Raw genomic sequence first — 16626 nt, 5'->3', positions numbered from 1 at the left:
TGTGGTACTATATTGAGGCAAATTTCCGTTGAGACGAATATAATCATCTTATATATTTAAACTCACGCAATTATTAATGTTTATGCATACAAATACCAAAATACCCAAGCATTCCACAAGCGGCCGCACATTTACTCACACACACATGCACACAGGCACACACATATATGCACACACACGGACACACGCACAAATATACCTATATATTTATTCATATAATAAAACATGTATCTGTATATGCATATGCGTGTATATGTATGTGTATGTGTATGAATGTGTGTGTGTGTGTTGCTGTATCAATATATGTATTGTTAGTTGTACATGCTATCGTGTCATCAAGTTGCATTATTCGATTATATTAAATATTGGAAAGTATTCATCCCAAACTAGTATTGTAATTAAATTGTTAATACGAGAAATGACACCATCTATTAGAATTGTCTGACACAACCAAGGAAATATAATAGTATACGTGTTCAACCTTACACTACACAGACACACACAGACACACACAGACACACAGACACACATGTATGATGGGCTCCTGTCAGTTTCCGTCGACCAAATCTTCTCACATGGATTTGGTGAGCCTGAAGCTATAGTAGAAGTTACCTACTCAAGTTACCATGCAGTGGGATTCAACACCAAACCCATGTGGTTAGGAAGCAAATTTCTTGCCTACACATGCAATAACCATAAAATTTAACTTCCCAGTGAAGGAGTCAAGAATTAAACCTAACAGATGTTGTTCAGAAATATGAAAACTGAGATGGTATTAACCCTTTAGTATTCAAATGTTTGTCAAATGTATTGCCTATTTATTCGGATTGTTTTAAGTTAATCACGCATTATTTTGTAGCTTCAAGATTTCAATGATGTATTTATATATACTTAGAATGACATTGTAGAGAAGGTACGAGAGATTGGATTAGGTCAATTTTAACATAAAACATCAGAATATTTTCACCAGGTATGGCCAGATTAAACGTTATAGGGTTAAACCTGTGTATGTGTATGAATAGTGTAAAATGGATGGAGGAGAATCTGGAGTTTGTTATTTATACCTGATTGGAATATTATTTAATTGGTTTTATATTCTACTTCAGGTAATTTCCTCTTTTCTCTTTTAGCATATCATTATTTCTTCTGTTTTTATCCACAGGGATAAATATACTCCCATGATCAAATAAAAACATTTTAAAAATTCAATTATCTTTTTCTTTTTTTTTCTTTTTAGTAATTTTAAAGAGGCACAAGTATAGTTATGTGGTTGACCAGTTTACTTCACAACTATATGGTTTCAAGTTCAGTCTGCCTGCATGGCACCTTGAGCAAGTGCCTTCTGCTATAACTTCAGACTGACTGAAACATTGTTGCTGGATTTGGTACAAGGAGATTGAAAGAATCGCCTTCATATGTGTGTGTGTGTTTATATACGTGTGTACATGTGTGTGGGTGGGTGTCTCTCTCTCTCTCTCTCTCTCTCTCTCTGTTTTGAAATTATATGATGATTGTAAACGAGTGTCACTGTCATTCAATCAGTATCATTCATTTCCAATCTTTTGGGAAAACATGTCAAACCAGGGAGCAATATTACCTTACTTGGAAATAGATGAAGGTTAGCAACAGAAAGAGCATCCAGCCAGAGAAAATCTGCCTCAACAAATTCCATCCAACCCATGCTAGCATAGAAAAGTGGGCATGAATATTATGAAGATGAAATGAATAAAGGAGCAGAGGGAAGAATATAAATATTTTAGTTTTGTATTTGCTTGTAATTTTTCATTGTATTTTTGCTACACTTTCCTGCTGAACAAAGGACATAAGCTGTACCTCTATGCTGAAGATGCTGCATTGTTTGCGACAATGAATTCAGTAGAAGAAAGCAATGTTTCAGCAGCTAACTTAGGGATATTACCAGGATGAAAGCCTAGACAGATGTTAGGAAAGTTTGATATGAGCCATTAAAATATAAATCAATAGTTCTGTTAAAGAAAAGAAACTCATCAAACCTTGCGTTATATTTTGGGAATTGCCTGCTACCTATCAATAAGCAACTTGAGCTCCTAAGTATCACCATTGTTAGCAGACTGGTATTGGCAACTTTACAGGGACTCGTAGCACCATGAAAAATTGTACTGAGAAGGAAGAGCCATCATTTACAAAACCCACATCCAAAGTGTTCTGAAGTACTCCTGTCTCCTGAACAAATTACCTCACAAAGCATGATCAACCAACTCACTGTAATCTGCATGCTTGCTCTTATGGGGATTAATGGAAATAATGCTGTGAAAAATGCCATCATTGGTTTACAACATATTGAACAGTTCTCTAACAGTTCTCTACAAACTTCTCTTAAGCCACAGCCTGTTTGTAATACTATCACCATAGTATAGAAAACACCTTTTATAAAGACTAGTATCTATATATTGATTTCAAATTTTGGCCCAGGGCCAGCAATTTCAGGAGAGGGGGTATGTCAATTACATTGGCCCCAGTGCTCAACTGGTACTTATTATTTTGTCAACCCTGGTAGAGTGAAAGGCAAATCAGCCTTGGTTGAACTCAGAATGTAAAGATGGATGAAATACTGCTAAGCATTTTGCCCTACGTTTTAATGATTTTGTCAGTTCACCACCTACCAATACTTATATGTTGCTTTCCAATACCTGAATCCAAGACTTACACTCTAGTGAGTAGCTTTTTGCACTTGTCTAACAGAAACTGGAACAAACTACCTGAGACATCTCAGTCAATAAAAATGTGTTACCAAAAGTTGAATACACAAGCACTACTTATCACATTTATCATCAGAAAAGTAATTACACAGGCGGTGAGCTGGCAGAAACGTTAGCACGCCGGGTGAATTGCTTAGCAGTATTTCATCTGCCGTTATGTTCTGATTTCAAATTCCGCCAAGGTCAACTTTCATACTTTTGGGGTTGATAAATAAAGTACCAGTTACGCACTGGGGTCAATGTAATCAGCTTAATTCCTTTGTCTGTCCTTGTTTGTCCCCTCTATGTTTAGCCCCTTGTGAGCAATAAAGAAATAAGAAAAGTAATTATACAGTGATTGGTCTGTTAGAAGTTTACAACCAACGACGCTATTGTTCATAAATACATGACATGGAAAACAAAAACAAAGCTAAAAATAAACATGATGTTTTAATTATGAGTATTTAATTAATTAGTCATTTGTTGTATCTATGAATTAGTTAAGCACATAGGAGACAGCTTGTGAGAATATTTCAAAATTTAATGAAGAGAAAATAAATTTCAAAACTATAAACAAGCATTGAAATTCTCATTTGTTAATAAGGCTAATTACCACAACTGAAAACATATTAACACACTTGTTTCTGTAAGAATTAAATTCCAGACAAATATTGTCATGCATTTGTATCTAATGAGGCAAAACAAAAAGAAGAACCAGATTAATAAACACTAATATTTTGTATTACTTCTAAAACTGTCTCTACAATTTTCTCTCCAGGCTTCTAGGAATTAAAGAGAAACTATTAAATAAATGTTTTTAGCTGTTTTTGTATTTGTTTCATGATGCTGAAACTTTAGCATTGATTGTTTTATTAAATACCTATTTCTTTGATCATGTTCAAGAGTTCTTTAACATGATTTCTCTCTCTCTCTCTCTCTATATATATATATATATATATATATATACAATTTGACCTTGTTTTGAAGAATGATTAGTCAGATAAACAATTTACTGATCCTTCTCTTCCTGAAGCTCCTCCCACATTTACTAATTTAGAGTCTGGGTATTGAAAATCTGCTGCAGTAAATAAGACACTTAACTTTCTAACAGCCTAGTAAAAAATATACTACAGAGTATGAACAGCCTGCTGCTACTTACAGCCAGATTAGTGATCCATTGGCTAAGTTTAATTCTGGTCACCTGTCCACAGATACATTTGTGTCTCAAACATATAACACCATTGAAACTATAGATAAATACTAGCCTAGTGGATTGTAAAAGTCCAGACATTTATGAGTTACTTACCTAATTATGTTGCTTCATACTTCAGCTGAAATGGCTGAACACTGCAGTTTAAATAAATTACTTTTTAACCGATATTAGTTCTCTTCATGTTTCTTTTGTTTTTTGGTGGGGATGTTTTTGCCAAAGTTACTTGCCCAGTATCGCCTTCCTGGCACTTGTGCCAGATGGCATGTGTAAAGACATTCGAGCGAGATCGTTGCCAGTGCCGCCAAACTGGCTCCAATGCAGGTAGCACATAAAATACACCATTTTGAGCGTGGCCGTTGCCAGTACCGCCTGACTGGCCTTCATGCCGGTGGCACGTAAAAGCACCCACTACACTCTCGGAGTGGTTGGCGTTAGGAAGGGCATCCAGCTGTAGAAACTTTGCCAAATCAGATTGGGGCCTGGTGGAGCCATCTGGTTTCACCAGTCCTCAGTCAAATCATCCAACCCATGCTAGCATGGAAAGCAGACGTTAAATGATGATGATGATGACTTCAGCTTCTATTTACTGGCATTATCTTCTTAAATTCATTCCTTCCACTTCTTTCTTTCCAACCAAACTACCAGATGTCCTTGTACAACATTGGCCATAATGAGCATCCGTTCTTCCTTGGTTGCATCCTTCTCTTCCATTTGGACCTAAATTGTTTGATTATGTCGTCTTCCCATCACCTCAGGCATCTTTCAAATAGTCTCTTCTAATCTTTTGAATATCACTCAACAACTGCAAAACTCTACTTGTTGTCTGTGGCCTGTACTTTTGGTATTCTATAATTACATTATTCACTCCAGTCCAATCTCAAATTATCATATTTTGGCTATACTCCACAATGATATTCCTAGCATGGATTTTTCCGTAGCTATTTGTGTCATGACCAGTCACTGTTTTTCCTTCTTTGTAGCAGCAGACAACAGGTAGATTTTTGCAGTTGTTCAGTGATATTGAAAAGATTAGAAGACATTACTTGAAAGATGCCTGAGGTGATGTAAAGACAACATAATCAAACAATTTAGGTCCAAATGGAAGAGAAGGATGCAACCAAGGAAGAACGGATGCTCATTATGGCCAATGATGGACAAGGACATCTGGTAGTTTGGTTGGAAAGAAAGAAGTGGGAGGAATGAATTTAAGAAGATAATGCATGTAGGAATGCAAGTATTTAAATGAATTAATACAATTTCATCACTCTGTTATTTACTTTTATCTCAGTAGTTAAATTCATTCTCCCAGATTCCACACATTCTCTAAGGTACTGTGTTTTTTCAGAAGTACAACTCTTTTCACAAATACTATATGGGAGTGCTGAAAAGTTTCTGACTTTAAGGGTATTGCAAAAGGTCTTGCTGGGGGCCCAAGTGTGTGAATCTGAGAGGGAAATATGTTGATTAACCCTTTAGCGTTCAGATTAATTTGTCAAAAGTAATCCTTATTTATTCACATTAAAAAAAATATATCTGATATTATTTTGTAGCTTCAAGATAGGAAAGATGTAATTGCTTATTTTTAGAATGACATTGCAGGGTAGGTGTGAGATGCTGGTTCTGGCCAGTTTGAGCATAAAATGGGTAGAATATTTGGGCCGGATACAGCCGGTTTAAACACTAAAGGGTTAAAATCATAATTAACTGGTCCTCCTGTATTTTCTTTTATCCAAAGCCAGGAACTTTTCAGCGCCCTTTCATTTATTTTCTTCCAAATACCTCATTTTCTTCCAAGTGCCATTTATTTCTACTAAGTATCATACATTTTGTCAAGTATTGTAATTCCTTCCAAATACCACTCTTTATACTCTTCAACTTCTGTTTGATTTTCTTAGATCAGACAACCTCAGCCTACTTACTTTCATTTCTAATTCCATTCCTCCAGTTTTGCATTGTAAATTTTATGATGTCTCTTATATGTTATAACTTTGCCATAGTAGTACTACTCCTAAGTTATCAAAAATTCTGATGCCAGTCTGATTGAATTTGCTTATCAAATTCAACTGTTAAACCACTACTTTTCATTGTTGCACACATTTTGTGTGTGTGTATGTATGTGTGTGTGTGTGTGTGTGTGCACATGCAAGCAGTCAATCTAATCAATCAATTGTCCCAGTAATTTATTTCATCATTTGTTAGTCCAATATTGTTAGATTGGCAAAATGGATAAAATGGTAGCCACAATGCATTTTAGCTGCTCATTACAATCTTAGTTCATATCTTTTCTTTTGGGGTCAATACATTAAGCACCAGTTAACTACTGAGGTCAGTATTATCAACTATTATTATTCTTTCTCATAATGTCTAAGTTTATATCTGTCTTAGAAATTATTAGTATTCAAGTAAAACTAATGTGCACCACTTATGCACAAATATATTTTATTACTTTTTTAATAGTGACTTTGCTGCAATGCAACAAACGAGCACCACTTATACACAAATATATTTTATTCTATAATAGTGATTGTTGAAGTGCAACAAATGTGCACTACTTATGCACAAATATATTATATCACTTCTATAATAGTAACTTTTTGCCAATATTCTTCTTCACTGGAACTACATCCCTACCGCTGAGAATTTTGTATATTCCTATTTTCCATCTAAATATAAAGCAGTTAGTGTTTACTTGAATTTGTTTACTTGTATTAAGACGAGAAATTTAGAACTTGTATATGAGACAAGGAAAGGCATATGAACTAACAGTTGTGAATAAACGAGGCAGGAGATGACAGAATTTTCTAACGGTTGTGTGCCCGCTAATGTAAAAATGAAAACATTCAGGCATTACAAGGGTCAGCTGAAAAGTTCATAGGCTGACCAAGGTGCTCTCGTGGAATGGGATCAAATTAGGTTTATTTTTCAATATATCCCCCCCCCTCCGTACAGTTCACACATTTCTGCCATCAGTATTGCAGTGCTTGGATCCCATTGGTGAAGAAACTTTCATCCTGTTGGTCAAAATGTCATCAGCAGCATATATGTCATCACCATTGTAATACTGATTCCCAACCAAACATTTATTCATGTTGGGGAACAGATGGTAGTCAGATAGGGAGGCTGATCAACCAGTTCAAAGCCACAGCCACACACTGCAGCCATTGAAAGTAAGGACTTGTGTGCTTGGAACAGGTGAGGAGGGGTGTTTCTACTGCATGGGTTATTTCTTTGTCTCTGCTTCAAATTGGGTTAGTGAAAGCTCAAGAAAAGACCAAAGCTGGATTTCCCTCAAACAATGTCAGATTTTCGTTTGATGTGATCAGCCTGGTGTGCTTTTGATCAGATTTCAGATGATGTGGCACCCAGTGAGCAGAAACCTTCATCATTGTGCAGAATATTCTCACCTCTTTTGCAGGATATTCTAATAACATTGGCTATTTCATTTATAGTCAATCACCTGTCATCCATCACCATGTAGTGAACATGATCAATGTTTTCTTCGGCGGTGACAGATGCTGGATGTCCAGACCATGGACCATCTTCAAGACTCCCTTCCTCTTTTAAATTCAGCTACCCATGTTAGCACTGCTGATAAAGCTGGAATATCATCCCCTTGTGTAGCAAATATGTCAGCATGAATGTCATTGGGAGGTAAACCCCTATTTTCTGTAGGTACTTGATAATACCACAATTCCAAATTTTATTGATTTTCAAGAGAAGTCACTACTAGTTACTTTCAAAGTCTTCTTTGAACAATCAGATGTCAGTTTACCTAGAAAGAAACAATGTAGTTAATAATAATAAGAGTTGAAATTAATGCATGCAGGAGTTCACAGCTCTAGCATCACTTCTTCATAATCAGCCTATGAACTTTTCACCCTCAGATGTATAATGATAATGTCTGAAAACAGTGGCTGTGTGGTAAGTAGCTTGCTTACCAACCACATGGTTCTGGGTTCAGTCCCACTGCATGGCACCTTGGGCAAGTGTCTTCTACTATAGCCTTGTGAGTGGATTTGGTAGATGGAAACTGAAAGAAGCCTGTCATATATATGTATGTGTGTTTGTGTGTCTGTGTTTGTCCCCCCACCATCGCTTGACAACCGATGCTGGTGTGTTTACGTCCCCGTAACTTAGCGGTTCGGCAAAAGAAACCAATAAAATAAGTACTAGGCATCCAAAGAATAAGTCCTAGGGTCCATTTGCTCGACTAAAGGTGGTGCTCCAGCATGGCCACAGTCAAATGACTGAAACATGTAAAAGAGTAAAGAGAGAGTAATGGGCACTTTGTTGTTTTATTTTTCTCAAAAAAAGTTAACATTTTTTTTTTTCCTTAGAGGCAATCCTACCATGCAAGCAAATTGTGTGATGGCACTCTCTGGTGTGGTTTGTGCAGTAAACAAGTTCAGATCTGGGCAAGATTCATCATCACTTGGTGAAGAGGAGTCAGGTTCTGCTCATATGAAACACAAGCAATGGTTAATGCTAATCACTGACACCGTACTCTCTTTATGGAATGTCAAATATAAAACCAGTGGAAATAATCTACTAGGACTTTGCCAGCAGGTATAACTCTCAATTTCATTTATACTCATTTCTGTTTGACAATAACCTTTAACCCTGTTGTTACCATATTTCTTATTTTTTTATTGCTCACAAGGGGGCTAAACATAGAGGGGACAAACAAAGACAGACAAACGGATTAAGTTGATTACATCGATCCCAGTACGTAACTGGTACTTAATTTATCGACCCCGAAAGGATGAAAGGCAAAGTCGACCTTGGCGGAATTTGAACTCAGAACGTAGCGGCAGACGAAATGCTGCTAAGCATTTCGCCTGGTGTGCTAATGTTTCTGCCAGCTCGCCGCCTTACCATACTTCTGTTGAAATAACCTGCTTTTGTTTCATCTGACGAATTTAACAAAATAACTTCATTGTTATGAAGCTGATGCTTAGAACATAAATTTACAAGAAATTTTAATTTAGGTCACTATAACACTTTAACATTTAAACCTACTAATATCTGGCCAAAATATTCTATCTGTTTTATGTTCAAACCAGCCTGTCCTAGAACCCTTTTTTTACCATATTTCTGTTGAAATAACCTGATTTTATTTCACCTGATGTATTTATCAAAATAACCTTGTTGTTACTAAGCAGGTGTTTGGAATGAAAATTTATAATTTTAATACAAGATTTTAATTTAGGTCACTTTAACACTTAAACCTACTGGCTACAATATTCTATCTGTCTTATGTTCAAACCAACCAGACCTAGCTTCTCACTCCTATCCTATAATGTCAATTTAAGAAGAAATCATCACATAATCAAAATTTCAAAGCTATGAGATAATGCATAATTGAAAACAATGTTACTGAGTAAGCATTACAGTTGACTGAGTAATCTGCATGCTAAAAGTTTAAATCAGGACATTTGTATCATAGAACCAGGGGTAATCTCAGGTGGGTTGGTATCAAAATTGTACTTCCATTGCAAAATAATGGTTACCTACGAGAAAGCTTAAGTTTTCAATGCAGTTTCACTTTTCAGTTTAACAAAGCTTCCTTTTTGGTTGTGATGGTTACATAGTTCATTCATAATGTCTCCATCAACTGAAACTTTATCAAGTGACAACAGTACATTAGTTATTCATAGATTTGTTGCATTTTTCAGAACTGCTGTAAAAAAAGTAGAATACACATGACACATTGCTAACCTCTTATGTGGTGTGTTTCATTAATTCTGATTGTTATCTCAATTAATTGCCCTTGAGTTGTCACATGAAGGTCATACTTGAAAGTTTTAATAAAAATGACATTAAGTGAAATGAAATAAAGTATTTTGCTTGCTAATTAATATGAGGGCTTCATATCTGTTACAGCTGAGAAATATTTGCATATGACAATTCCTTTAATTGATTGGGAATTGTTACCAGATCTCTTGAAAGCATTTACATTCACTTGAAAAAAATAAAGGGAAAATAAACTACGTCAGAGAATTCTTTCTAAGGAAATTCTGCAGATTATGGGAAGGTGTCTTTGTTTTAATACATTCACTAATAATTAAATATTTTAGGTTTTGGAAAACTAGAATTAATTTTGCTCTGCTTTTACTAGTTTCAGGGCACTACCATTAGTATGATTGCTAGTTATTTCAACTCACTTCCTTGACTCTATCTCTGGATTTGGTTCTGGTGAAGTACTGAGCTGAGCAAAACTGCCCTTTATGTTTTTTGCAAGGAAGTGTGTTCATCTGGTATCTGCTCTGTGAATGCATCCACATCTACACCTTGTAGATTTCTGAAGTTTTGGGGGCAAGAAGCATTTGAAAAGTTGTAGACCCATGAACCTTAAGCTTTTACAGTATTAGGTGCTTACTGTAGGTGAAGAGAATTAGTCTTTGGTATTATGCAGTAATGTTCATTTTGGAGGTTAGTGTAGCTTTCAGTCTCAAAGTTACATGCTAGACCTTCTAGAATCTTCCCTATCACTGACCATCTTTCACATCTATCTAGGAAGAAGAACTTCAGTACTTATAGCCTCTCCTTGTAGCTTATCTAATGTACCAAAGCAATCTTCTTAATGTTGTGGTGTTGGATTGCATCAAGCTCTGCTGTTAGTTTGAAAATTATGTGGTGACCATAACTGGGAGCATTAATCCAGGCAATTGAGAATAAATGTTCTTCATAGGATCAAGATTTCCTTTTTACTTTTGGATGATCTCAGAATTCAACCAACTTTATAAATAGCACACATTACTTTATAAGCTAAACAAACTCTACATAGCTGCTCCACCTGCTAGAAATAGAAGTTAAATCTCACTCAAGTTGCACTTTACCATTTCCAAAATAGGACACATTGGATAAAGTAATCCTCAATATACTGCCTGAAAATGAAACAAATATTTTTGAAAATAGGATAGCCATGGTTGAAATGCTTTTCATCATACATCTACCTTATCATGGCAGATGTACAAGGAGATTCACTGAACTAAAGAAGATCATGTAGAGGATTAGAAAGGTAGTGCATTTGTACTGCTTGTTTTAACTGAAGCACTGCTGTCACTTGATGAAGTGCAACAACAAATGACTTTACTTGCCCTAATATATCACAGAGACGTATGAGTCACCTGGGTATGACTTTAAACTGCATTCACTAGTGGTTTGGATGTTGCAAGGCTTTGAGGAGTGTGGAACAACCGCTTAGTAACTATTGTTCTCAGCTCTACTCTGACCCAGAGTAGTAGCACCTTTCAGGGTCCCAGAGTATGTTGAAATCATTGAATGCAACATGGTGGATGTAAACAATTTCAGCAAATGAATATAATTGAATTAATGGTGGGTATTAATAAATGCTGAGTGGATACACAGACATCAAAGTGTCAATGACCAGGATCTGATTATATTTCAGCTAGTGAAAGACCACTGTGACTAAAACCCAAGCCAGATATTCATGCAGTTTGACTCAATTGGGACATCTGAGTGGAAGAGTTACATTGGTCTATGCAAGTCAGCTAACCAAATGATGAGTATGGGTGTCCCATTTCACAACTGAGTATTGTGGGAAAGAAAAGAAACTCTCATAATTCATTGAAGTATGGGTTTAGAAAGATCCATGTTGAAGTTATGCTAGCATGAAAAATGTACACAAATAAATATAAAAAAATTACTTCAGCATTGTTAGAGTATCAGAAAGAATATGTTGTATTTTTTTTTTTTTTTTTTTTTTTTGGTTATTTATATTCTAAGTTCAAATCCTGGTGAGGTCAACTTTGGTTTTCATCTTTTCAAAGTTGATAAAATGAAGTACTGGTGTCTATAATATCTATTACAATCTTCCCCTAAAAATTGCTGGCCTTCTCTTGAAATAAGAACTAATGAAAGTTTATAAGCTGGCAGAATTGTTAGAGCATTGCAAAAATATTTTGCATTACTTGTTCAAACCTCATCAATCAACCTTTGCTTCTCATCCTTGTGCAGTTGATAAAATAAAGTGCCTGTGAAATGGTGGCATCATTAGAGGGTAATTTCAAAATTTCTTGCCCCGTCTCTGAATCAGAAACAATGAAAGGCAATAAGATAGTAAAATTGTTAGACCATCAGCAAAATGCTTTGTGGTATTTTGCCCAATTCTTTTGAATTTGAGACTAAATCCAGCTTTGATTTTCACCTCTTTAGGTGTTGATAAAAGTACTAAGGTTGATAGGAATGGTTTGCTGTTGTTATTGTTGTTTTTAATGCTTCATGATGTATAGAAAGTGATTTGGTCATTGTTGTTATGATCATTGAGATAATTACTTTTAGGTATGGGAAAATTTCCACCTTAGATTATTGTTAATTCATTTTTGGAAAATCTTCGAACATATTTTTGCATCAAAATAAGCTTTTTACCAAAAGAAAAAACGTCATTACTGTAATTTAAACATAGTTCCTTTGTTTGATTGGTTTTCAGCGCAGTCAAACAGATCGTGCTCCGGCAAGTATACTGTGCCAGGCTTCTGCCTGTCTGGCACTTCCAAGATTAGTGAGCAGCCAACTCTCTCCAGAGACATGTGGCAGATTGTTTGAAGTCCTGTCTATGATGACGTTATCACTACCTGGAAAAAGCAACCAACCAGAATCTCCAGTCCTTATATTCCACAATGGTTTAGCTCTTGGCATTTTGATATCTAGGCTTTTTGAAGAGCATTTCGTTGAAGTCTGTGGACCCAAAGTAAGTTTGTTGACTTCCTTTGTTTTTTATGTTCTTTTCTTTTTTTTATTTTCTTATTGACCTTAATAACTGATTGGTTAAGTTGCCATTTCTTTTTCTGCCATTCATTTTGAATGTTACATCATAATCGCTTATGCTCTATTTTCCAGAGATAGACTACTAATGAGTTTAAATAAGTTGCAATCTTAATTAGATCGGTATACATTCAAATTTTAATTTTACAGATTTGTAACTGCTTTTTAGCTGCTGATCAGTCTTGATCAAGCAGACCTCTAATCAAAGACATTCTATTCATGTCATACTATCTTTTATCAGACAGTATATTTAAAATTGTATTAACCGATATGTCTTTCCTTCTCTTTAAAGACATTACTGTGTTATTAGAATGAAATTTGGCTGCTATTTCTGACAAGTCAAATTACCACAAAGAGGCTTCTTCATTGAAAGCATGGCCAAGTGGTTCAGAAGCTTACTTGTTGGCCTCAAAATTCTGAATTCATTTCAACTTTTAGACTCAGTGTGGCCCAACTCTTATATATGAAATCAAATAAACAGAAACTGTATGGAAGTCTGTTAGACAGCTTATACCTTTCGTTCAAAGGCCAAACCTTGTCAGCAGCTGTTGTGTTGTATCCTAAAGAAAGATACATTTAACAATTCATGATCTGTATATGTTATCTTACAAACATATCCTTCTTCTGTTTCTTGGTCGACTGGATAATAGTAGGAAAAGCAGCTGCCTATGAAAACACTTTCTCCAACTGTATGCAAGTTACCCATATTGTTAAAATTGTTTCAATTTAGATGGAATGGACAACAAAAATACAAAACAGTGAAAGAGAAAAATGATGATGATGATGAGGAGGAGGAGGAGGAGGAGGAGGTCTAAGGTCTCCATTAACAACACGTTGAATGCTTACTGGCTAACAGTCTCATAAAGCATCTTGTTAATGTTAGTGTTTCTTCCTATGTGCAGGATTACAAACAGGAAACATTGTTGTGACAGGAGGAAATGATTTATATACTCTCTTTACACATGCTCACTCACTCACTCACTCACTCATGCCCATGTGTAAACACCACCACTCCCCCACTCATCACACACACATACACACACAAATGCCCACACATGCACACACTTACACACACAAACAAATGCCCACACATGCACACACACACACACACTGATGCCAATGCATATACACACACGCACACATTCACAGAAATTAATTTTTCTATTTCTTTCACTTCACTGTCTATATTTGTTCAGTCAATTTCGAGATCATGTTAGAGATCAAATTGCTGGCATGGCTATGTGGTTTAGAAATTTGCTTCCTAACCACATGATTTCAGATTCAGTCCCGTGTGGCACCATGGGAAAATCCTTTCTACTGTAGCTCCAAGGTGATCAGTCTTGTGAATGAATTTGGTAGATGGAAACTGGAAGAAGCATGTCATATATATGAAGGGGTGCTGAAAAGTTTCTGATTTCGGTTAAATGGAAATGCAGGTGGATCAGTTGTGTTTCTATTCAACTTATTCCCCTCTGAGATTCACACACTTATTGCAACGATCCTTCAGTTTTTCTAAGACCTGTAAAAGAACTTGAAAGTTTGGGCCTCCAACCCGGCCTTTCATGATACCCTGAAAGTCCCCTGTAAATATGTGTGTGAGAGAAAAAGAGAGAGAGAAAGAGATTGCATTTTTGCTTACAGTCCACTGCAGAAGTATGCGGAGGTTTCTTGACTTGTCATGGCATGTTGAGTGATCATTTTAAGCAAAAATGCTCATTTCATTGTCATTTTTTCAAGTTTCTACATGAACATGTCTAGGCTGTTTGCTGTTCAGTGGTCTGAGATGTTTACCTTATTTGGAAATACGAGGGGGTGCTGCAAAGTACCTGGCTTTAAGGATATCACGAAAAAGTTCAGTTGGAGGCCCAACCTTCCAAGTTCTTTTACAGGGCCTAGAAAAACTGAAGGACTACTGCAATTATTATATGAATGTGAAAGAGGAATATGGTGAATAAAATCATGATTAACTGATCCTACTGTACTTTCTTTTACCCAAAGCCAGGAATTCTTCAGTACCCCTTCGTAGGTGGATGCTGGCATCAGAAAGGGCATCCAGTCATAAAATAGGAAGCAAACTCTGCTTCAGCATACTCTCAACTGACCCATGGAAGTATGAAAACAAAAGCACTGAAACATTTACAAAGCCCAATATACCCACCATGACTACCCATCTGATAAGGGTACACCAGGCATATGCATTACAACCATATGTGAGTGTGACTTGGTAATCTCATATCAAGATAAATGCTCAGCTCATGACCTTTCAGGTGGAGCCCAGTTAGAATTTTCTTCAGGTCAAATAGCCAATCCCACTCAAAAGTTCCCTGAAGATGGGTTGTTTAAGGATGATGAACGAAATACCCATGTTTCTAGAGGTGAATTTTCCAAATCGAAAAGAATCACTCTCAACACATGGCTATGATGCTCCCTTACTTCTGCTCATGATCAGAATGTACATACCATCAGCCACTAAGGGACATGCTCAACTGGTTAAGGTCAAGCAACTGACAAGCAAATCTGTGGTATTGAGGAGAATATTAGTGTAGCCCATTATTATTGCATCAGGGCATTTATTATTATTATTAAGGCAGCGAGCTGGCAGAATCATTAGCATGCTGGGCAATATGCTTAGCAGCATTTCATCTGTCCTTATGTTCTGCATTCAAATTCTGCTGAGCTCGACTTTTCCTTTCATCCTTTCGGGATTGAGAAATTAAGTACTAGTGAAACACTGAGGTCAATGTAATCGACTAGTCCCCTCCTCCAAAAATTTATACCTTGTGCCTTCAGTAGAAAGGATTATTAATATTGTTATTAAGGTGGTGAGCCAGCAGAACCGTTAGTACACCAGGCAGAATGTTTAGTGGCATTTCGTCCGTCTTCACATTCTGAGTTCAATCAGATACCGCCAAGGTCAACTTTGCCTTTCATCCTTTCAGGATCAATAAAATAAGTACCAGTTGAGATCAGTTTAATCAATTCATCCCCTCTCCTAAAACTGCTGCCCTTGTGGAAAAATTTGAAACCATTATTGTTATTATTATTATTAAGGTAGCAAGCTAGCAGAATTGTTAGCTTACCAAGCAGAATGCTTAGCTACATTTGTCCGTCCTTTCATTCTGACTTCAAATTCCGCTGAGGTCAACTGTGCCTTTCATCCTTCCAGAATCAATAAAATAAGTACCAGTTGCACACTGGAGTCAATGTAATTGACTTGACCCCTCCCCCTAAATTGAGTAATGGAGTCATGGAATTATTGGAGCATCACACGAAAATGCAATGGGGTATATATTCTGGCTCTTTACTTTCTTGATTCAAGCCCCACCAAGGTCGTCTTTACTTTTCATTGTTCTGGACTCAATAAAATAAAGTACAGGTGAAGTTACTGGTGTCTATTGCCCCACTACCCCCCACCCCACCAAAATGTTTGAGATTATGATTATTATTATTGTTGTTGTTGTTGTTGTTATCATTGTCATCTTTTCTCTCATCTGCCACTGTCACAACTAATGTGATTCTTCTTGCTCTTGTTGCATTCTTTTATATATATACACACACATACAGACATATTTTTTTGTATATTACTCTCTTAGTTCCATTCTTTTTTTTTTTTTTTACATTCTCTTTTGATTTTGATTTATTCATATTATGTTCTGCAATTGTTACATCAACAATGCATCTTGAGTAGCTGTTTTATTATTATTATCATTAGTAGTAGTAGTAGTAGCGGTGGCGCACCGCTGCTGCCACTACTACTACTACTACTACTGCGGCGGCGGTGGTGGTGTGAGATTTTGGTTGTTTGTACATTTTCGTACATTTGTCTTTGAATATTTCAATTTCATTTTTTTCCTGAAATTCTGACACCTTTCTTATATTCACAGTCAAATTATTGAAGGAAATGACATT

At 36.2% G+C, this 16626-nt stretch overlaps 1 protein-coding gene across 1 annotated transcript in view; it reads left to right on the top strand.

Moving 5' to 3' along the window:
* Positions 1-16626, top strand: part of LOC106879427 (focadhesin) — a 260907-nt gene that overhangs the window by 160189 nt on the left and 84092 nt on the right. Inside the window, exons 22-23 of the mRNA XM_052967658.1 lie at positions 8268-8496; positions 12383-12643. Of these exons, the coding sequence (XP_052823618.1) occupies positions 8268-8496; positions 12383-12643 (490 nt within the window). The remainder of the gene's footprint in view (positions 1-8267; positions 8497-12382; positions 12644-16626) is intronic.

The sequence above is a fragment of the Octopus bimaculoides genome, chromosome 4 (assembly GCF_001194135.2).
Source record: "Octopus bimaculoides isolate UCB-OBI-ISO-001 chromosome 4, ASM119413v2, whole genome shotgun sequence".
NCBI lineage: Eukaryota > Metazoa > Mollusca > Cephalopoda > Octopoda > Octopodidae > Octopus > Octopus bimaculoides.
Note: the sequence above shows the minus strand (reverse complement) of the source record. Positions and strands in the feature narration are given on the sequence as shown.